General features: G+C 45.1%; 1 protein-coding gene and 1 non-coding gene across 2 annotated transcripts in view; both read right to left on the bottom strand.

Moving 5' to 3' along the window:
- CACNG3 (calcium voltage-gated channel auxiliary subunit gamma 3) overlaps positions 1 to 23,406 on the bottom strand; it is a 96,211-nt gene that overhangs the window by 11,312 nt on the left and 61,493 nt on the right. The window contains exon 2 of the mRNA XM_065924512.1: positions 1,649 to 1,732. Within this exon, the coding sequence (XP_065780584.1) occupies positions 1,649 to 1,732 (84 nt within the window). The remainder of the gene's footprint in view (positions 1 to 1,648; positions 1,733 to 23,406) is intronic.
- On the bottom strand, positions 3,575 to 3,647 carry TRNAG-CCC (transfer RNA glycine (anticodon CCC)). Its single transcript has one exon. It is a non-coding gene; the product is annotated as a tRNA-Gly (tRNA).

The raw sequence follows: 23,406 nt of genomic DNA, 5'->3' as shown, positions 1-23,406 counted from the left end.
AAATTTAGCTTAGAAGTGTCTGTTTCTTTCAAAGTGATCCCCCAGCACCACTTATATTGTTATGTGATTAAAGGCTCATATGAATACCCACAGCCCCTCTGCAGACTAGAAAGCTTGAGTAGAACAAAAACTGATTTTAATTGTAAAACACTCTGCTTGAGTTATGAGTTACAGGCATAATCAGAAAACCACAATTTCTTGAAGTTTTTATTGATATTACTGTAGTAGTTTTTAAAAAAATGTTGCATTTAACACTCTCTAATAGTAAATTAGTTAGTGCCTTAAAAATTTCCCTTTGAGGAAACTCAGGCTCCCTGTTGAAGAAATTCTATTTAAATTACATTGTTTCCAATTCTCTCTGTGCCAGGATCAATGTCAGGCCCTTGGCTGCCATTGGCCTTGGCTGTTGTTCATCCCATGCCACAAAAAGGAGCCAACACATATGGTTTCAGGCGGAGTGTAATGTGCATCAGCTTATTTAATTTCGTGACCCCGTGGAATGGATGACGTTATAGTCTTCATTGCTGACTATAAAGAACGGTGAGAGACTTTTTGATGATGCAGTTTTGATTTGCATTTCTCTGATTATTAGTGATGCTGAGCATCTTTTCATGTGGTGGTTGGCTATCTGTGTGTCTTCTTTAGAGAGAGGTTTACTTCTATCCATGTTTTGATTGTGTCATTTGTTTCTGTCTTTTGATATTAAGCTACATGAGCTCTTTGTATGTTTTGGAGATTAATTCCTTGTCAATTGCTCTGTTTGCAAATATTTTCTCACACTCTGGGGATGGTCTTTTTGTTTTGTTTGCTGTTTCCTTTGCTGCGCAAAAGCTTTTAAGTTTAAGTAGGTCCCATTTGTTTATTCTTATTTTCATTATTCTAGGAGGTGGTCAAAAAAGATCTTGCTGCGATTTATGACAAAGAGTGTTCTGCCTCTGTTTTCCTCTAAGAGTGCTACAGTGTTTGGTCTTACAATGAGAGGTAAAGCAACTTGGCCCAGATCTAACCTAATTAGTAGGGCGTCAGCGGAGGAAAAGCCCTGGTCGACCAGAATCCAGAGCCCTTGCCCAGCATACCCTACTGCCTCCTGCATTCTGTGTTCATGACAGTTCCACATCATATCAGGGTTACTGACCTTGGGACAATCTACCGGCAGATACTGGCCCTGCCCCAATGCTGTTGGAACTGAAGAAGGGTGAACCTTGGCTTACGTTTATTCTCCCAGGCCTTGCCCCTTAGGACCTTGCCCATTAGCACTTCATCCATTAGCACCTTACCCCTTAGCACTTGGCCCATTAGCACCTCAAATCCAACCTCTGGGGCAGGTGAAAACTTGCACTCAAGTTGAAGAAAACCCTTAGATTTTCTCATAAGTGGACTAAAAAGAACTTTTGAGGTTTGATTCACCTTTTTTTTTTTTTTCTTTTCTTTTCCTGTTTCTAGTTCCTTGAAATGAAAGATACTCAGATATCAGAACTGCCTGGATATCTCTGTCTATTAGTAAAGATTTTCCTGAAGCTTCATTGCACATATCCATTTCTGAGGCTAGGTATTGGGGAGCCTCAAACTCAAGACAGCTGGGTGACCACAGGGCACCCCTCCTCACCACCCTCCCACCAGGGGGACCCTGGAAGTAGGGGGAACTTACGCAGGAGATACTCAGCTGTATCCTGTTCGTAGTCAGCATCTTCAGGGAAGTGATCAATTTTCTTGCACACGCCTCGGAAAGCCCCTGTGGAAACAAGTGTGGCCCTGAGTCGGCGGAGGGGAGGCAGAAAGAGCACCTGGGCCCAACCTGGGGCTTCTCTCCCACAGACTTGTGGGCTCTGCCTTGGTGGGTCCATCAGTATCCTTCTTGGGTCACAAAAAGGAGATTAGTAGAGGAAAAAAATAAATAAAGCTGGAGACGGTAACTTTCTGCTTAGATTTTGCATGATCCTGGGTTCTATTTTGAAGGGCAAAGAGCTAGGAAGCATAAGCATTCATCATAAGAGCTGTTATTTTTTTCCCAGTCAATGAGGGGAAAGGGGAAAAGAAAGTGGAATATACATGTGTGTGTGTATGTGCATGCTAAGTCACTTCATCGCATCCAACTCTTCGCAACCCCATGGACTGTAGCCCGCCAGGCTCCTCTGCCCATGGGATTCTCCAGGCAAGAATCCTGGAGTGGGTTGCCATTTCCTCCTCCAGGGGATCTTCCTGACCCAGGGATCGAACAGGTGTCTCCTATAGCTCCTGCATTGTAGGTAGATTCTTTACTGCTGAGCTACCAGGGAAACCCAGTGTGTAGGCATATATGTGTGTATATATATATTTATATATAAAAACTTCTATTCCCATTTTACAGATGAAGCAACTGGCCAATAGCGTTGTGCTTAGGGACTTCCCTGGTGGTCCAGTGGTTAAGAATCCACCTTGCAATGCAGAGGACTTGGGTTTGACCCCTGGTCAGGGGAACTAAGACCCCCTCATGCTGCAACGAAGCCTCAAGGAGCCAAATAAATAAATATTTTTGGGGGGAGTGGGAGAGAGGCTTACGAGGGAGGGGATATATATTAATATATAGTTATGACTGATTCGAGTTGTTGTATGGCAGAAACCAACACAACATTGTAAACAATAATCTTCCAATTAAAAAACAAAACAAAACTGTGCTTGCGCTCAAATGCGTAAGCGGTGAGGCAGAACGCAGTCAAGGTCTGCTGACTCCTCAGTGTGGATTCCAGGCACGGATTTGGAGTAACCCACTCTCCCTGAGAGATAACACAGGATAGTCCCCTTTGACGATCCCCTTGCCTGGAACCACAGCTTGCTGGGCTCTGCTGTGCGGCTCACTCCTTCAGGAGGACAGAATTGCGTGGGTATATCCTGGGGAAATGACGGTCAGCATTCTATTCCCTTTTCTTCCTTCGCCATCAGCCTGAGTTAACTCATTGTGGGTGTTTGATAATCGTGGGTGTTTGCTAACCAGCCAATTAGCCAGTCTCTGGGGCAGTTAATGGCTCTGCCAGTTCTCATAAATGACAAACAATTTCAGAACTTCTCACCACAACACAGTGTGAAATTATGCCTTATTGTTCTTGTCTCTGCCCGTAGAGATGGCGTGGAGGTAAGGGGCCAGGTGGTGTCGAGGACCGCAGACAAGGCTTATATTCACACGCAGCTGGGCTTATGTTTTCAGAGTAGTTACTGTAAGAATTAAATAAGATCATATATGAAGTAAGATAATTTTTTGCAAAGCTCTAGACGCATCATTATAATGGCCAGCACCTTTGAAGTGCTTCCAGTGAGCAAGGCACAGAGCTGAAACCTACATTCTTCTCATTTATTCTCATCCACCACCCTAGGAGGTAGGGACTATTCACACTGACATTTGATGATGAGCCAATGCAGGATCGCAGAGGAGAGAGTGTTGTCACAGCTGGAGAAGGGAAGAGTCAATATTTGCATCTGGCTTTACCATTACACTATGTCTATTATTACCTGATAATAATAGGAGCGCTATGCAGTTTTAAAAACATTTTATTTATTTATTTGGTCCCACAGGATCTTAGTTGTGGCATGCAGGATCTAGTTCCCTGACCAGGAATTGAACCTGGGCCCCCCGCATTGGGAGCACAGAGTCTTGGCCACTGGACCACCAGGGAAGTCCCGTGCCATGCACATTCTTAAATTTTTATTTTATTGAAGTGTAGTTGATTTACATTGTTCTGTTAGTTTCTGCTGTTCACCAAAATGATTCAGTTATATGTATATATATATATATATAATTTTTCATATTCTTTTCCATGATGTCTTATTACAGAATATTAAATATAGTTCCCTTTGCTATACAGTAGGACCTTGTTGTTTATCCATTCTGTATGTTGCAGTTTGCATCTGCTAACCCCAAACTCCCAATCCATCCCTCTCTCTACCACCCTCCCGACCCCGACCCTTGGCAACCACAAGTCTATTCTGTATGTCTGTGCATCTATTTCTGCCTCATGGAAATTCATTTATGTCATATTTTAGATTCCACATATAAGTAATATCATATGGAATTTGCCTTTCTCTGTCTGACTTACTTCACTTAGTATGAGAATCTCTAGGTTCATCCATGTTACTGCAAACAGCATTATTTCATCCCTTTTAATGGCTGAGTAACATCCTATTGTGTATACATACCACACCCTCTTTATCCATCCCTCTGTTGATGGACATTTAGGTTGTTTCCTTGTCTTGAGGAGTGCCATGTATTCAACCCACATTACAAGTATGCTCCAAGCCAGAGGCGTTTCACAGAAAATGCATTGCAATATGAGCCCATTCTCTTGGTTCTGAGTCTCCACTTACCCGACAGAGAAGGGACTCAGAAGCAAGAAGGGGAGTCTTGGAGAGAAGGCTTGAAGACTCAAAGAAATTATTGGAAGAAGGACAAACTCAGAACTCCTTGCCTGATATTGAGAAAAGGCCTTCCTTTTTCTTGTTTGGATTTGAGAGTTTCATCCACAGATTGCTATTTGTTTTTAAGTCCCATCTTCTTCTACTCGGTTGGATAACAAATCAGAATAAGTCATACACGTGAAGCACTTACCGTATGCCACATGCTGTTCTAAACACTTTACAGGCTTTATCCTCTCTAGCACTCAAGACAGCCTGGTGAGGTACCTGGTGTTATGAGCCTTATTTTACAGATGAGGAAATCTATAAAGTAGGTGATTTTCCCAAGGACACAGTTATTAGTGGCACACTCAAATATAAGTCTTTCAGACTCCAAAGCCAAGTTCATAATCACTACTCAGAACTTCACTCTCTTCAACACATTTTAGAGTTGTAAGCAAAGTCCTTTGCCAGATGGCTCTATGACCATTTCATGGTCCATCCACTGTTATAAACCAGACCATAGGATGGTGGTTTTTCCATCCACTATGCTTTTTCCAGGATTTACATCAGGGGCCACCGGGCAGGGCAAGAAGAGTGGTTGTGGGACCACCTATTAATAGCTGTTTCACATTCTCCACAAAAGATTTCATAGGAAGGAAAAGTTCAGCTGAAGATTAAACGTGAAAACTACTGAAACAGCTGAAGATTAAATGTGAAAACTACTGAAACGGGACTAGAGAACTACACACATGCCCGCATCTGCTTCTGAAATGGGCCTTACCTAAGGTGGCTTAAGGCAGCTTGAAACTAGGACGCAGAGCCAGCAAACACCAGTGGCTCCTGGAGAAACGGTCAAGAATTTTAAGCGGTCTAAAGCATCGCACCACCTGTTTTGTGCAGCCTACGAGCTGAGGCTGGTTTTTGCATACGTAAATGGTCGGAAAAATCAAAAGAAGAATGTTGTTTCATGACACATTAAAAAAAAACTAGATGAAATTCAACTTTCAGAGTTTGTAAATAAAATCGTATTGAAACACAGCCATGCCCGTTTGTTTATGGTTTTTGTGCCAAAATGGCAGAGCTGAGTAGTTGTGGTAGAGACAGCAAAGCCAAAATTATTGACTGTTTACCTAAGGAGGCTTCCAAGGTGGCTCAAGTGGTAAAGAAGCCACCTGCCAATGCGGGGGACATAAGAGGTGTGGGTTTGATCCCTGGGTTGGGAAGATCCCCTAGAGGAGGGCATGGCAACCCACTCCAGCATTCTTGCCTGAAGAATCCCATGGACAGAGAAGCCTGGTGTGTTAGAGTCCACGAGGTTGCAAAGAGTCAGACACAGACTGTACAAACTGGTCGGGGGGTGGGGGGAGCGGGCGGCGGCAAAAGTGGGAAGCAAATAGGAATTTGGGCCTTCTTGGGGCTGCAGAACTTAATCCAAGCTGGCGCTTCTGAAGCAGATAATGTTCATCTAGGGCAAATATGGACTGCAGAATGTTCTGTTTGGTGTGTTTGTTTGTTTATATTCGGTTTTTCACTTGTAGTATTTTATTGTATTTTGATTTTAAATTTTATTACTATTTTAAAATTAATTAATTAATTAGTTTTGACTGTGCTGGGTCATATTTGCTGCATGTGGGCTTGCTCAAGGGCGTTCTCTAGTTGGGGAGACTTGGAGGTAGGTGGCTACTCTCTTTGCAGTAGCTTCTCTTGTTGCCGAGCATGGGCCCTCGGGCATGCGGGCCTCAGTAGTTGTGGCTCCTGGGCTCTAGAGTTCAGGTTCAGTAGTTGTGACTCATGGGCTTAGCTGCTCCTGAGCATGTGGAATCTTCCCAGGCCAGGGATCGAACCCATGTCCCCTGCCCTAGCAGGTGGATTCTTTATCACTGAACCACCAGGGAAGTCCTGTATATTTTTATAAGTTAAGTGTATCGCTGCAATTCAAAATTCAGGAGATGTCTCAGGAAAATCTGATTTGCAGCTTCTCTTAAACAATAGTGCGCTCTGTCCCACATGTCCCTGTGAAAACAATCCCCAGCAACTGGGCATCAGTAGCCCCTCTGCCCCTTTGGACTGGATGTGAGCTCTCTAGTTGGCCAAAGTCCCCACCTGGCTCTACGTTACTTGAGCTACCTGTGGCGAATCACCTCTCCAAATCTCAATTTCTTCTTCTCCTACAGGATGAAGGTAATAACAATAATGACTTCATGAGGTTGTCATGAGAATTAATTGAGGCTGTGATAGTGGCGCTGTACTCAGCATTTTCTACAGAACTCTTTTAATCAGGCAATGATGTAAGGCACTTAGTATAGTTCCTGGCACATAGTAAGAACTCAATAAATGATAGCTATCTGTACCATTGGCTTGGGGAGGTATTTTAGGACCAGAAGAGACACATTGGTGCCATGATGAGATTTTAAAAAGCAATATAAAAGGAAAGGGAATCAAGAATTTCCCTGAGGAAGACTCCACACTGAAAATGAAGCTGCTGGCACCATAAGTCATACACTCATCAAAAAGTGAACTTGGCCATTCGTACAAGTAGCATATTGCCAGCTCCCAGAAATAACCACTGTTTAGCATTTCTGTATGTTTCCTTCCAGCCTTCTCCCCGCACCCCCCCAGGCTGTAACACACAAATAGTTTTCTAAAAATCATGATTTTGCTGTTCTTATTGTCACTTATATTTTCTCATCAGTATTTCCCCACATCAGTAAAATCTAAGGAAAATAAAGGATGGGATTGGACTTGCCCATGAATTGCAGAGGATGGAGCCCAGAGAGATGCTGAAAACAGGTACCCTGCAAGGATGAAGTCAGGATACAGAGATAAGCACTGTCCTGGTACAGCTGAGGCTAAGACACGGGGGCTGAGAGAAGCAGAAACCAGGAATGTGTACCCCAGGAGAGGGTTCAGTTGTGGTTGGTCTAGGAGACAGACCAGTGTTTACAGGTGAGAGGTGATGGGGATCTCAAATAGAGAACATAGGGAGCTCAACTGTGAGAACTCACAGACCTCAGGACCCCAAAAAGAGCTCTGAAATGATAGGGAGACCCGAGAGAGATTTCCTGAAGTGTTGAAGTGTAATTACAGGGACTGGATTTGGGGTGACAACAAGCCCCATCCTGCAGAGAAGTTTACACTAAGGGCTCATCTCTGGCTCCAACAATAGTAGAATACTTCTTTCCTATGAGGAAGGCACCTCCTTTAAACCATCAATCCTTTTCAAAGGTCAAACCCTAGAAATAGTCCCATTACAATCAAGAATGAGATATGAATGCCCACAATTGCCTCTATTATGTACCATGGTTCTACAAGCTCCAGTACAAGGAGGAATAAAACAAAATTAAGAGTTATACACAATAAAAAATAGGGTAAAATTATCATTTCTTTCCAGGTGATCAAATAGTCTATTTGGTAATGGAAGCTGGAGGCAATTTGCTATGAAAAAATAGTAGAGTGAATGAAAGAAGTCAGGAAGGTGGCTTCTGGTAAGATATTAAACCATAAAACAAAGCTGTAATAATTAAGTCATTGTGGTACTGACATTGACAAAGTACGTTTATTAGGATCTTTTTTCAAAGCAGAGAAATGTTACAAAGAAAATAAGAAGCAATCCATTATTCCGTATTCAGATAACCCCTGTTAAACTAAAAGAATATATGTACGTAGTTAGAAAATTCAAACAGTATATATAGAAAAGGCATAAGATTAAAGTAAAAGCGCTTCTTTCATCACCAAAAATTCTCTCATTTGATAACTTCGTTGAGTGATTTTTGCTAACTGAATGTTGAATGAAATCATGTCTAAACTGAGATCTGAAGGTTAATTAAAAGTTAATCAGAGTAAGGGAGGTGTGTGGCTCCAGGCAGAGTGGAATAACTTGTGAGATGATGAGAGGGAGTGAGTGAAAGAAAAACTCATTTGGGTCCTCGGAATAATTCAGGGTGTTAAGAGGATCAATGGTGGCTGGTGTGGAGACAGATCCAGTAGCCACTGGTGACAGGTGATAAGGTGATGGATACATGGGGTAAGGCAGGCATGAGAACTGGGCTGTGAAGATTGATGGCTTCAGCCTCCCCCTCCCTCCCTCCCTCCTTCCTTTCCTTCTTTCCATCCTTCCCCCAAATTTATCAAACACCCACAGTGTACCAGAGTTGTTTTAAGTCCTAGGAATTGACTAGTGGCCAAGACAGAGAAGATTCTGGTCCTCAGAATTTATATCCTCGCTGGAAAAGAGAGTCTATAGACTATTCAATCAAAGCATAAGAAAACTTTGCTGTAAAGGAACCCTAAAGGATGATGTGATGGTGTCGGAGATGGTTGGCAACCTGGGGCAGGGTGGTCCAGGGGAACATATGAGCTCAGACCTGAGTACAGAGAAGGAGTCAGTGGTGTGAAGAGCCCGAGAAAGGGTTTTCCAGGCCAAGGGCTGTGCAAGTACCAAGGCTCTGGGGTTGGGAGTGAGCTTGGGGAACAGAAAGGAGGCCGGTGGGTGGAAGAGGGCTTCTTGTGGGGGTGTTACTGGGTCCATCAGCTGCCCTTCAAGCTGTCCCTTCAGCACTGAGGTCTATGGAATATCTCGGAGGTTGGGTTGCACAAGGACCAAGGTCACCACCATCTCTTCCTTAGGGTCAGGGTAACCTAAAGGATCTACAAGGCCTCAGGGGGATTCCAGACATGCAAGGAGGCAGCCAGGCTGGGGAGGGAGCCCAGAACATGGGATGTTTGTGTTTTTAACTCATAAACCCCTTGTCACATGTCTCCAGGGAAAGTGGTGTTTCCACGTTCCCTGGCTCAGTCTCCATCCTGAGTATTTCCTTTCAGATCTGAGTACTGTGGGCACCCAGCCTGATCTTGGGAAATGGCCATCAACAATCGTGAAGTGGAGATTAGGCTGCTTTGCTTGGAATTCCTTTTTTTTTTTTTTTCAAGTTTTTTAAAACTGAAGCATAGTTGATTTATAATGCTGTTAGTTTATACACACACACACACACACACACACACATATATATCCATTTTTTTCTCAGCTTTTTTTCCCTTATAGGTTATTAGAAAATATTGAGTATACTTTTCTGAAATTTTTACAAACAAGTCAGATTCTTATAATTTGGAGAAATAAACACTGTACCCTCTAAGAGATGGGAATACCAGACCACCTTACCTTCCTCCTGAGAAACCTGTATGCAGGTCAAGAAGCAACAGTTAGAACTGGACATGGAACAATGGACTAGTTCCAAATTATTCCCTTGATGTGAGTACATCAAGGTTGTATATTGTCACCCTGCTTATTTAACCTGTATGCAGTGTACATCATGTGAAATGCCAGGTGGAATCAAGATTGCTAGGAGAAATATCAATAATCTCAGATATGCAGATGAGATTGGCACAAAGTGAAGAGAAACTAAAGAACCTCTTGATGAAAGTGAAAGAAAAGAGTAAAAAGTTGGCTTAAAACTCAACATTCAATAAACAAAGATCATTGCATCCAATCGCATCACTTCTTGGCAAATAGATGGGGAAAAAATGAAAACAGTGACAGACTTTATGCTCTTGTGCTCCAAAATCACTATGGACAGTGACTGCAACCATGAAATTACAAGATGCTTGCTCCTTAGAAAAAAAAAAACTATGATGAACTTAGCATATTAAAAAGCAGAGACATCACTTTGCCAACAAAGGTCCACATAGTCAAAGTTACGGTTTTTCCAATAGTCATGTGTGGATGTGAGAGTTGGACCATAAAGAAGGCTGAGCACCAAAGAATTGATGCTTTCAAATTGTGGTGCTGGAGGAGACTCTTGAGAGTCCCTTGGACTGCAAGGAGATCCAATCAGTCAATCCTAAAGGAAAGCAATCCTGAATATTTATTGAAAGGACTGATGCTAAAGCTCCAATACTTTGGATCACCTGATATGAAGAACCGACTCACAGGAAAAGACCCTGATGCTGGGAAAGATTGGGGGCAGGAGGAGAAGAGGGTGACAGAAAATGAGATGGTTGGATGGCATCACTGATGGACGTGAGTTTGAGCAAACCCTGGGAGATAGTGAAGGACAGGAAACCCTGGCATCCATGGGGTCACAAAGAGTCAGACATGACTGAGCAACTAAACAACAACCTCTTCAGCAGGTACATATTTGATTTAGAAAGAGGTTGTCCAGTGGCACAGTCATAGGAACAAAGCTTTGGAACCCTCAGGCCTGAGTTCAAATCTCTTTTCCACCACTTACTACCTCACTGGTTGAGCAACCTTGGATGAGTTATTTATTCTACTGAGACCCGGTCTCCTGTAAAAAAAAAGCAATAACCTGCAAATAACTTCTCAAAGAAATAAGTATATTACCTGCTGTTTGCTTAGATGTGCCCTGTGCCACGCATCAAGTTAAGGGGTCTTTGTGCAGTGCTTGCAAACCCATGAAGCAGTCACGCCTGCTGGTTGCAGACGGGAGTGAGGAATATGGATCCTGGAGCCAGACTGCCTGACTGTGAGTGCTGGCTGTGTTGCAAGTTACTGAACTTACATGTATCTCAGTTTCCTGTCTGTAAACTGAGAATACTGGTGGTATATAGCTCGTGGGGTTTAATGAGGGTTAAAAGAGTTAGTATTTGTCTAGAGTTTTAGAGCGATGGTTACTATTATGCGTTAATCCAATCAATCCATTTATAGACAGGAAACCTGAGGCCTAAAACCAAGGTCTGTCTAACTTCAGAGCCTGAGGTCTTAGCAAAATCCCCTAAATGGTACTAATGTAGTGCTGAGCCCCAAGAAGACGTTAACAAGGGATAGCTACTGGGACTTCCCTGGCAGTCCAGTGGTTCAGGCTCAAAGCTTCCAATGCAGGGGACACAGGTTCAATCCCTGGTTGGGGAACTAAGATCCTGCATGCCACATGGTGTGACTCCCATCGCATCCCACCCGCCACCCCCCCCCCCAAAAAAAAAATAAAAAACCCAAACCAAGGGACAGCTATCAATGTTGTTCCTAACTACGGGGGGAGAGGAAGCCATAGGGAAGCTGGAGATCATGTCTCCTCCCTGCCACCCTCACATGAACACGGCTACACATGCACAGACCTGTGTGTGGGCGTGTGCACACGTGTGATCCCACATAGAGATGAGCCAGGCAGGAAGCCCGAGGAGCCGTCACACCCCAGCAGGAATAGGCCTAGACTGCCGGCTGTACCAAGTTTGGGCAAGGGCCCGACAGAGCTTTTCTGGGTCAGCTAAAGACAGCTCTGATTTCAGTGGTTTTGGCTTTACGACGGGAAATGCCAGACCCAGAGCAGAAAGACCAGGGGAAGTGAGAGAGTCATTCAAATCAACCATCCTTTTTTCAAGTTTGCAGTCCTGAAGGGAGAGTCTGAATGGAGGGCAGTGTCCCCAGGGTGTCCATCCTCTGAAGGGAGGAGATCGGATGGGCAGAGCCTCTCAGTGGTCTTCAGGTGGGTCCCCGCTTCCCGTGGACCGTGAGCAGCCCATGTTGACAGTCTTGGGGCAGAATTTGGTGGCCGTGGCACCATCTGACCTGGCAGAGGATTACTTCTGAGCAGTCTCTGGACAGTGACCATGTGCTCAGGGCGAGGGTGGATGTTCCTAGCCAGCCCCACCCAGCCCAGCATCAGTGCCCAGAACCTGGTACAGCCCGGAAACACAGCCAAGCCAGTGCCTGGACCTTGGCACCCATTCCATTTTGCTGCTGTGGCCAAACGTCAGGCCCCCAGACTCCAGCTTAGAATGAAAACCAAGGCTCACTTGAGACGAGGGATCTGGGTCCAGTGATATAGGTCTTTTGCTAAGTGCTCATTGTGATGAATCTGCCTTGAGAAATCAGGAAAGAAGAACAAACATCAAGTTTGTGCCCCGAAAGTACTTGTGTTAAGAAAGCAAAAATCACCATCTGATGATAAGGATGCTTGGGTTCCTGGTGTTAAAGCAGATCTTTATTACCGAGGATAAGGGTACCTTGAAACGGTGATTCCCAACGTGAGATGCACATGGGGATTTCAGGGGCTGAGGGCGCAGCTAGAAAATACTGATCTTGGTTCTCCCTCTGAAGATTCTTACTTAATGAGCCTGGACATCTGGAGTTTGCAAAGCTGCCCAGATGAGTATAACTGATCAACTAAGGTTGAGACTCACAGCCTTCAGGGGAGCTCACTTAAAAATAGGGGCCAGGACTTTCCTGGTAGTCCAGTGGTTAAGAACCTGCCTTGCATTGCAAGGGAGGCAAGTTCACTCCCTGGTCCGGGAAGTTCCCACGTGCCTCGGGGCAACTAAGCCTGTGAGCCACAACTACTGAAGCCCACACACCCAGAAGCTCGTGCTCTTCAACAAGAGAAGTCACCACAATGAGAAGCCTGCGCACTGCAACAACGAGTAGCCCCCAATTGCAGCAACTAGAGAAAGCCTGCGAGCAGCAGTGAAGACCCAGAGCTGCCAAAAATAAATAAATAAAAATAAGAACCATTATTTCATAGCAAATAATAAAATTCAAGGTTGTTCTTCCAGCCTTGTCTTGAAAATAGAATCATCACTTGTGAGACTATGTTTATTTTTTCTTGTCTTTTCTAACTACACACTAGGATGAACCCAAAAGTCGGTTATGTGGATTTTTGGTGGGAGGGGGCATCCTTCGTCTGATAAAATCGCATGATGGTGCAATAAGAAATCCTTTGCTTTCCCAGCTGGATCATAAAGTCTGACTTTCAGAGCCGGATTGTAAAGTGGGTCATTTTTTCGAAAAGTGTTTGAGCATGTCATCATTTTCTCAAGGGCTCCTCTTAATCCTTTGATATTCAAATGGCTGGGATGTGCCTATCACGTCATCACTCCTGTCGGTTTTCTCTTCTCCCATTGTTAACCGGTGCCCTTCTGCGGGCTCTTGGTCGCCCTTGGCTGGCATGTCACCCCACACCACCGAATCCCCAACATCCCTCACATCCATCTCATGAAGTCCTGACCATGCTGTGAGACACCCATTCTCGCTTTGCAGCCATTTCTGCCTCCTACTTGCGTTGTTGGGTCACAAGTTGACATGAGCTGGCAATCAGAGAGAGGCTGCCTGCGCATGACCACGAACCACAGGGTATTCAACAGGGGTGCGGTGGGATGGGGTTGGGGGTGTGTTTGAGCAGAGGTTGATTTTATGAATGGTCAGGTCACGTATTCACAGCAAGATGGAGTTTGCTGGCTCATCCGTGCAGCCTCGTGTGCGCAGGATTTGGATAATGAATTCACCGATAATGAGGACCCTGAACCAGGTGTCTTTGAGCAGGACGCAGCACTTGGGGGTACAGCAATTATGGCTCATGGTTCCTAATAGGAATGAGCGAATTAAGGAGAAATAAACAGGCTCTTCTGAGGCTCCTGAACTGCTGTGGGTGCACATCCGGATTCAGTCTTTTGTTCAACAGATGTCTGCCAAGGTGCCTGGTTTGCATTAAGCTGTGTCCTGGGCACACCAGATTCATCAGTGAATGAAAGAGATTAGGTTCCGGAGCTCAAGGCTGTTACAGCCTAGTGTGGAGGGACCAACAGTGAATGAATAAATAAACGGAACAAAAGTATCTGTAATGGAAAAGGTGATTTCAAATAGTGTTAAATGCCATGAAAATAACAATTCCCAGAGAGAGAGAGAGAGAGAGAGAGAGTCTTGGGAGGAGAGGGAGAGAATCGTAGGATTGGGTGAACAGGGAAGTCTTCTCTGCGAAGATGACCTGAGTGACAAGATTTGAAGATGTGAGGGAAGAACTTTCTAGGAAGAGGACACCCCAAGTGCAAAGGCCCCAAGGCAGGGTAGTACGGAGCATGTTTCTGGAATCAAGGAAAGTGCAGGGAGCAGAGTGAGTAAGGGGGAGACAGGATAAGACCAGGTCCACGAAGGAGCCAGAGAATGGAGTCCCTTCGAGGTCAGGGCTGGGAATTGGAGAGGTGTATGGTCCACGCTTCTGGAGGGCTTTACATATGTGAGAAACACAATCTGATTTATAGTTTTAGAAGATCCCTTAGAAGGTGGCAGGGGCTTGAAGAGGAGCAGGAAGGGAAGAGCATCATCAGAGGAATCACTGAAAGCTATCATGGACCTTCTGAAGAAGTAACTGCTGATGGGGGAGGAACAGTGGTCCAGCCAGAGTCCAGCCACATCCACCGGGAGAGAGATGCCTGATCAAGCGAGTGTCCTGCTTTAGAACCAAGTGCGGAAAGCTGAGCTCAGAGCAGGGGCCTGTGGAGCTGTCTGTCCTTCTCTGCACCAGTTCTAGGTCTGATTTATTTCTGTAGAGCCTGGCATTGGGCATTTTGCTTGACTAGCCCCTTTGCTGAGTTTGGGGTAAAATCTTTCCCTGGTCTCTAATTATTTGGTTGATTGCAGGCCCAAATGGAACACCATTCTAACCCAAAGCCTGGGTCCTAGCTGGTTCTGAAATGCAGAGTCAAGAGCCTGGCGCATCCTAGCCAAGATGGCAGTTCTCTCCAGTTCTGTGTTCTGGATGCCCACTTCAGCACCTGGAACTTCACAGGCACTGGTGTGGAGCACCTAGTTCTGCCAACTAAGCAGAATAAGCCATGTGTTTGGGGTACCAGGAAAGCAGGGGTAAAAAGAGAGAGAGAAAAAAATGAGAATTGGAAATTAATTAATATTTGACTTTTACAAAATATCATTAAAAGAGCCAAAGAATTGATGTTTTTGAATTGTGGTGCTGGAGAAGGCTCTTGAGAGTTCCGTGGACAACACAGATCAAACCAGTCAATCCTAAAGGAAATCAGTCCTGAATATTCATTGGAAGGATTGATGCTGAGGAAGCTTCAGTACTTTGGCCAGCTGCAGAGGTGACTCATTGGAAAAGGCCCTGATGCTGGGAAAGATTGAGGGCAAGAGGAGAAGGGGGTGACAGAGCATGACATGGTTCGATGGTATCACCGACTCAATGGACATGAGTTCGAGCAAACTAGGAGATAGTGAAGGACAGGGAAGCTGGCGTGCTGCAGTTCAGGGGGTCACTGAGTCAGACTTTGTGACTGAACAACAAAATTAAAATAGCATGGAAAAAATCCTGAAATGTATTGTCCTTCCTTATTTAACAGCTTAGTATTATTATTTTAACATCAGGTTATCTATGAGGGTGGGGTTGATCCCCATAATCATTTTAGTGAAAAATCATCTTAACCTCACCTTGGCAAGCATTGGCTGGAGTCAAAGAACCCATCAGTTTCCAGACCAAACAGATGGCCATGGAAAAGGTTCTGGGGAAAACCCTTTATCTCTGGATTCCTGAAAAGGTGGGCGCACCCAGATGAGAATCACCTGGGCTCTTGGCAGGAAAAAAAGAAGTGCATCTTGGGCTCTCTACACAAGGCAGTGAGTTAGGGACAGTCCGAGAAACTCCTTGTTAGCAGGCTCTTGCAGGATTCCGAGGCTCACCAGGGTCTGAGAGCCACATTCTGCAGCCAGACAGACTCACGATCATTGTCACAGGCACAAAGGACTTGACCTATGTGGGTTTGTGAGACCTCGGCTGTGGAGCAGGTCCAGATAGGGTTTGCGAGCATTTGTGGAAAGCCATTCCCTCTTACGAGGTTGAGGTTGAGGCCATACAAGTGTTTGGGTTTTTTTTTTCAACAAGGGAGCATTGCACAGCCCTGAGTCCCTGCCCTGAGCGGGGAGCTCAGCGCAGCTGATCCCTTGGACTTGGCCTCCGTATCCCCAGGTGCTAGCAGCTCCCAAGGGCAGCGCCACACAGCATCACAGACACGCTGGCAGACCTGAGAGACAGCCATTGTGCAACCTGGAACCTGCTCCTGGCTCCCTGCGTGTGTTCTTTAACATGTGTAAGCCATGTGTAAATGGCACACTTATGTGAAACTGGTGGAGGTGTGGGGTTTGAAAAGTTATTGTTATTTTTTCAATAGATCGTACTTTTTAGAGCAGTATTAGGTTCAGAGCAACATTGAGGGGAAGGTCCAGAGATTTCTGATATCCTCCGGCCCCACACACTCAGTACCTTCCCTTTATTTGCGTCCCCACAAGAATGGTACCTTTGTTATAACCGATGACACATGGGTTACACTGTGTAACCCACACTGACACATCATCATCACTCAAATTCATAGTTTACATTCTATTTCATTCTTGATGTTGTATATTCTTTGGATTCCAACAAATATGTAACAGTACATATCTATCATAGTATCTCACAGAGTAGTTTTCATTGCCTTAAAAAATCCTCTGTGCCAGTGAAGTAAGTCAGAAAGAGAAACACCAATTCAATTTATTAACGCATACATATGGAATTTAGAAAGACAGTAACGATGATCCTATATGCAACGCCCCAAAGGAGACACAGATGTAAAGAACAGACTTTTGGACTCTGTGGGAGAAGGTGAGGGTGGGATGACTTGAGAGAATAGCACTGAAACACATATATTACCAAAAGTGAAATAGAAGACCGGTGCAAGTTCGATGCATGAAGCAGGGCAGTCAAAGCTGGTGCTCTGGGACAACCCAGAGGGGTGGGGTGGGGAGGGAGGTGGGAGGGGGTTCAGGATGGGGGGACACATGTGCACCCGTGGGTGATTCATGTCGATGTACGGCAAAAAACCACCACAATATTGTAAGGAAATTATCCTCCAGGTAAAATAAATTAATTTTAAAAAATCCTCTGTGCTTCACCTATTCATCCATCTCTCTCCTGACCCCTGCCAACCACTATTCCTTTTCCTGTATCCGTTTGCTGTGCCTTTTCCAATGTCGTATAGTTGGAATGTCAAATAATTTCTTTCACTTAGCAATACGCATTTAAGAGTCCTCCATGTTAGTCCCAACCCCCCAATTTATCCCACATCCTACATTATTATGTATAAAATAGATAACTAATGAGAACCTACTGTGTAGCACAGGGGGAAATAAAAAGAAGATACAGTCTGTTTGTAGGACATATGTTAACTTTAAAAGTGCATTCCAATATACTTTATGTGCAGACAAATACTGCTTGATTCCACTTGTACGAAGTACCTGGAATAGCCAAACTCGTGGAATCTGAAAGTACATTGGTATACACGTATGACCGAGTCACTCTGCTGAGTACCTGAAACTATCACACCATTGTTAATCAGTTATACTCTAATATAAAATAAAAAATGAAAAAAGAAAGCATATTGGTAGATGCCAGGAACCAGGGGGTGGGGAAGGGAGAAAGGGGAGTTAGTGTTTAATGGGAACAGAGTTTCAACTTAGGAAGGTGAAAAATTCAGGAGATGGATGATGGTGAGATAGGTACAGCAATGTGAATGTAATTAGTGCAGCTGAATTGTATAGTTACATACGGTTAAAACAGTGTATTTCATATTATGTGACTTTTACCACAATAAAAAAGAATTTTTTTTAAGATTCCTCCATGCCTTTTCATGGCTTCATAGCATTTTCTCTTTACTGAACAATATTCCATTGTTAAGATGTGCAACAGTTTATTCATCCACTCACATACTGAAGGACGGGTTTCCTAGGTGGCACTAGAGGTAAAGAACCCAGCTCCCAGTACAGGAGATGTCAGACATCTATCCCTGGGTCGAGAAGATCCCCTGCAAGAGAGCATGGCCAGTCACTCCAGTATTCTTGCCTGGAGAATTCCATGGACAGGAGAACCTGGTGGGTCACAGTCCACGCGTGGCACAGAGTCAGACATGACATGCATGCATGCATACTGAAGGACATCTTGGTTGCTTCCAGGTTTTTGGCAATTGTGAACATGGTTGCCATAAATATCCATGTGTAGGTTGCTGTGTAGATATAAATACCAAGGAGTATTTGGATAAATACCAAGGTGTATGATTGCTGGATTGTATGGTTAACTGTATATTTACTCTGTAAAAAAGCACCAAACTGTCCCCCAAAGTAGCTGTTCCATTTTGCATCCTCACCAGCAATGCTTCCCAGGTGGTGCTAGTGGTAAAGAACTCACCAATGCAGGTAACCATAAAGAGACACATGTTCGATTCCTGGGTTGAGAACATCCGCTGGAGGAGGGCATGACAACCCACTGATCCCGTGGACAGAGGAGCCTGGAGGGCGATAGTCCATAGGGTCGCAGAGAGCTGGACACGACTGACGCGACTCAGCACAGCACAGAAGCAATGCGTGAGCGTGTCTGCCGTTCACCTGCTTTTGGTGGCGTCAGCCTTCTGCATTTTGGCCATCCTGCTAGGTGTTTGGTGGTATCTCATTGTTTGAATTTGAGTTTAGTGACACGTTTGTTATAGTTTTTGGCCCATTTTAAAATCAGGCTCTTCGTTTTCTTAATGTTGGTCTTTAAGAGTTCTTTTTTAAAATTAATTAATTGGAGGATAATTGCTTTACAATATTGTGGTGGTTTTTGCCATACGTCAGCATGAATCAGTCATGGGTGCACATGTGTCCCTCTCATCCTGAACCCCCCTCCCACCTCCTTCTCCACCCCATCCCTCTAGGTTGTCCCAGAGCACCAGCTTCGAGTGTCCTGCTTCTTGCATTGAACTTGGCACTGGTCACCTATTTAACATATGGTAATATACGTGTTTCAAGAGTTCTTCATATATTTTGGGTAATAGCCAGATGTGTCTTTGGCAGATATTTTCTCCCAGTCTGTGGCTTATCATCTCATTTTCTTGACATTGTCTTTACAAAAGGCTGTTTTTTTCAGCACTAATTTGGCATTTTATTCACTGAAAAAATAATCCAGAAAAGTTTACGTGCATGTGTGCTAAGTTGCTTTAGTCTGTCCAACTCTTTACGACCCCATAGACTGTAGCCTTGCAGACTCCTCTGTCCATGGGATTCTCCAGGCAAGAATACTGGAGTGGGTTGCCATGCCCTCCTCCAGGGGATCTTCCTGACCCAGGGATGGAACCCAGGTCTCTTATATCTTCTGCACTGGCAGGCGGATTCTTTACCACTAGTGCTACCTGGGAAGCCCTCCAGAAAAAAAAATTTTTTTTAATATAAAGTGACATCTTTTAATTCTTGAGGAACCTCGACTTAGATTTCCACCCCCTGCAATCTCTGAGAACATGTTGCAGGATCAAACCCAAACCTGGAGTCTATGTAGAAACCATCCATGTACAAATCTATACTTTTTGACATTTTGTGCTATTCTGACTCCACTAACCTGAAAAGGGCGAGAGAGAGTTTCCTGCATCTGTTTCCAGCTACCCTGAACTGCTCATTTCAACCTTCACTGGGCATCTCTGCCCAGCGCGAGCAGATCTGCTCCCAGCAAATCCATCCTGGGCTCTGACATTTATCCAGCATCTTTAACTCTCTTCTAGTCATTAAGCATGGGTGGTTGCCACAGCAACCATTAACTGCACCTGACATCCAGGAATAGTTCTGGCGTTTGGAGCAAACTCCATCCTGGGATTTAGTTCTGCAAAGTACAGAGCCTGGCTGCCTCCCTGTAACCTGTGTGGATGTGATGGTTTCTCCCCCATCTGGGCAGGAGAAGGAAGGTGTGGCCTCTTCCTTCAGATCCTCCATTCTCCCTGCCCACTCACCCACTGGAATCTTTCTAAGCTGCAATATGATGGGGGTGAGGCAGGGGTGTCTCTGGTGGGATGAGTCTAAAGGCAGGTGTGTGTGTGTGTGTGTGTGTGTGTGTGTGTGTGTGTGTGTGTGTGTGTGAGAGAGAGAGAGAGAGAGAGAGATGGGACAGGGATGCCCCTACCTACCCTGAGGAGGGCATCTGAAGTTATCAGTGCTTAGTCCTTCAGTTGTGTCTGACTCTTGGCAACCCCATGGACTATAGTCCTCCAGGCTCCTCAGTCCATGGGGATTCTCCAGGCAAGAATATTGGAGTGGGTTCCCATTCCCTCCTCCGGGGGATCTTGCCAACTCAGGGATCAAACCCATGTCTCCCGCATTGCAGGCGGATTCTTTACTGTCTGAGTCACCGGGAAGGCTGAAGTTATCAGAGGTGGGTGCAAACATATTTTAGAAAAGCATGGAATGTAAATGGGCCTGGTACCCACATGTGGATATGGCTGCATGCCCGTGTGCTGTGTGTGTGTGTGGTGGGGTGTGGTATATGGGTACCTGTGCTGTACTTGGAATGAAATGAGGCCCCTAGAATAAAGCCCATCTGACCTCCTCTCATCTCTCCAGTCCCACCTTGTCCTACCTATACCTCTCTCTCTCACTATACTCTGGGTCAACCATTCTGTAACTTTTACATGGGCACCTTGTAAAAAATGCAGATTTGAAACTGGTAGGTCTGGGAAAGGGCTTGAGGTTCTGCCCCTTCTGGGATTTCTAACCAGCTCTTAGGTAGTGTGGCTGCTGCTGGTCCTTGGACCACACTTTGAGTAGCCGGGTCTGACCCAGGGGTTTCTCAGTTCTGGCTGACCCCAGAACCATCCTAGAGGTTCTTAAACAGTATTGGTATCCACACCCCACTGCAGACCAGCGGAATCAGAATTTCTGGATGTGGGGGTCAGCTTTTTTTAGCTCCTCTGGTTGAGTCTAAAATGCGGCATCTTCCCAGGTGGCATGGTAGTAAAGAATCAGCTTGCAAAGCAGAATACTCAGGTTTGATCCCTGGGTTGGGAAGATCCCCTGGAGATGAAAATGGCAACCCATTCCAGTACGTTTGCCTGGGAAATTCCATGGACAGAGGAGCTTGGTGGTCTACAGACCATGGGGTTGCAAAGAGGTGGACATGAGTCAGAGGCTGAGCATGCGCAGGTGATTCTAATGTGCGGGAGCTTGAGGACCACAGCTTTCTGCTTGCACCACCCTCTCCTGGCCCTTCTTGGAGCGGTCTCATTCTCAGCATTTAGGTCTCCACCTGCCTCTAGTTGCTTCCTTCACAAAGTTTATGATTATGTATGATTGTGTTTACTATCTTGTTTATATTTATTGTTGCTGTTTAGTCACTCAGTTATGTCTGACTCTTTTTGCAACCTGTGGACCATACTCCTCTGTCCATGGGATTTCCCAGGCAAGAATACTAGAGTGGGTTGCCATTTCCTCCTTCAGGGGATCTTCTCGACCCAGGGATCAAACCCAAGTCTCCTGCATTGCAGGGGGATTGTTTACCACTGAGCCATCAGGGAAGCCCTTCTTGCCTCATTTAATTTCTGACTTCTTCACTAAACTATAAGCACTGCTGTATCTCAGACACCTTGTACAAAGTCTGGTACATAGTAGGTGATTCATCAGTATTTATCAAGTGTCTGTTTGTTGCGTATTGTACCTGAGGGAATTTTAGACAAGGTGGCTTCCTGCTGGATGAGGACAAAAGTTCTGCACAGTCCTGTGTCATCTGGTCCCTTCCCAGCTCCTGATTCTTCTTCCCATACTCCTCTTGCACCTGCCTCAGGACCTTTGCACCTACACTCTCTCTGCCTCATATATCCTTCTGTACCCATTCTTGTTTGATTAGCTCCTCCTGCCCTTAAGCTCTTACCATCCACACGTACTCAGGCTGATACCATTTAATTATGTCTTCTCACAGCCCCCCATGTTTTTTCTTTGGGGGGAACATATTATAAATAATTAATTATGGGTTTAATTATATATCTGTTTATTCTATGCTACCATAAATTCCAAGAACACACTCCTTCTTGTTTACTGCTGTCTTCCCAGTTCCTGGCACACAGTAGGTCATTAAATCAACAAATAAGTCAATGAAGGGATGAGTATGGAGTATTTCCTCCAAGTCTGAATTCTTCCCTAAGTTTCTTGTGTTAACGTCTCTTCACTGCTTGAGAGCCTCTTAATTCCAGAGACTTGCAAAATCTGGGCCCTTGAATTGCGCCCTTGCCTTTTCCTTCTCCAGGACTGGGGCTTTTTCTCTTGGGGTCCTCAAGCCAAGCCCACTCCTTAGAGACATGCATCTTTCCCCAGGAGGGATGTTGAGGTTCACAACACATTCACTGTGTCCCCATCAGCCGGCAGCGCTGTCCCCCGGCATGATCAGTCAGCCTCAAGCCTGGAGCCTACAGCCAGCTGTCATTAGCTAGACTGGCTCAGGATCAGGGCATGGTGGGGAGAGCTCCCAGTGGGTCTCTCTGATGATCAGGGAGGCTGAGGTCAGTCCCAGGACTATGGAGGGCACACCTGTTCTATCTGCCTGAGGAGGGTCTATATTCTTGTCTTTCGGTATCAGCACCCTGATTTCACTGTAGGAAATAATTTCTCCCTCACCTCAGCTTGTGTGTTGGGGGTGGGATGAGAAGAGTGATGACTTTATTAGCTTAGACGTGGACATGTGATGACTGATCAAAATTCCAAATAGGTCTGGCTGTTGTGGTTGGCTAAAGCAGAGAGCACGGGACTTAGGTTTGACCAATCAACACATTCCATCTCCCTGATCAGAGCGATTGGTTCAGGGATGGGCCAGTGACCAAGTTGGTCTAGCGAAGAATAGTCTTGGCTCAAACTGTTAAGGAAGAAAAGTGCTCTTTCCTACTGGGTTGCTAAGGTAGTAAACTGGAACTGGAGTTTGGCAAGGACCCCTCTTGGAGAGGGCAAGCCTGAGGGTAAACAGAAATAAGAATGTAGAGCTCAGAGGTGTGGAAGGTCTGAATTTTGTTGACATCATTTGAACCCCTGGATGCAGCCATGCAGTCTGAACTAAGTAAACCGTTGGGTATTTCAGCTACATAAGCCAGTAGCTCCCCATGTATGCATGCTAATTCACTTCAGTCATGTCCGACTCTTTGTGACCCTATGGACTGTAGCCCACCAGGCTCCTCTGTCCATGAGATTCTCCAGGCAAGAATACTGGAGTGGGTTGCCATGCCCTCCTCAGGGGATCTTTCTAACCCAAGGATCGAACCCACATCTCTTACATCTCTTGCACTGGTAGGTGGGTTCTTTTCCACTAGTGCCAGCTCCTCAGACTGTTTATAATTATTTGAGATGGATTTCTGTCATTTACGAATGAGAGTCTTCACAAACATAGGATCACCTTCCTGGAACAGTAAAAATCCTGTTATCTGCCAAGTCCAGTTTTAAGCACTTTTGATCTAAGCCTATGAGATAGGTACTCATCTTATTGATAAGCAAACTGGTCA

The sequence above is a fragment of the Muntiacus reevesi genome, chromosome 2, assembly GCF_963930625.1.
Source record: "Muntiacus reevesi chromosome 2, mMunRee1.1, whole genome shotgun sequence".
In the NCBI taxonomy this organism is placed as follows: domain Eukaryota; kingdom Metazoa; phylum Chordata; class Mammalia; order Artiodactyla; family Cervidae; genus Muntiacus; species Muntiacus reevesi.
Note: the sequence above shows the minus strand (reverse complement) of the source record. Positions and strands in the feature narration are given on the sequence as shown.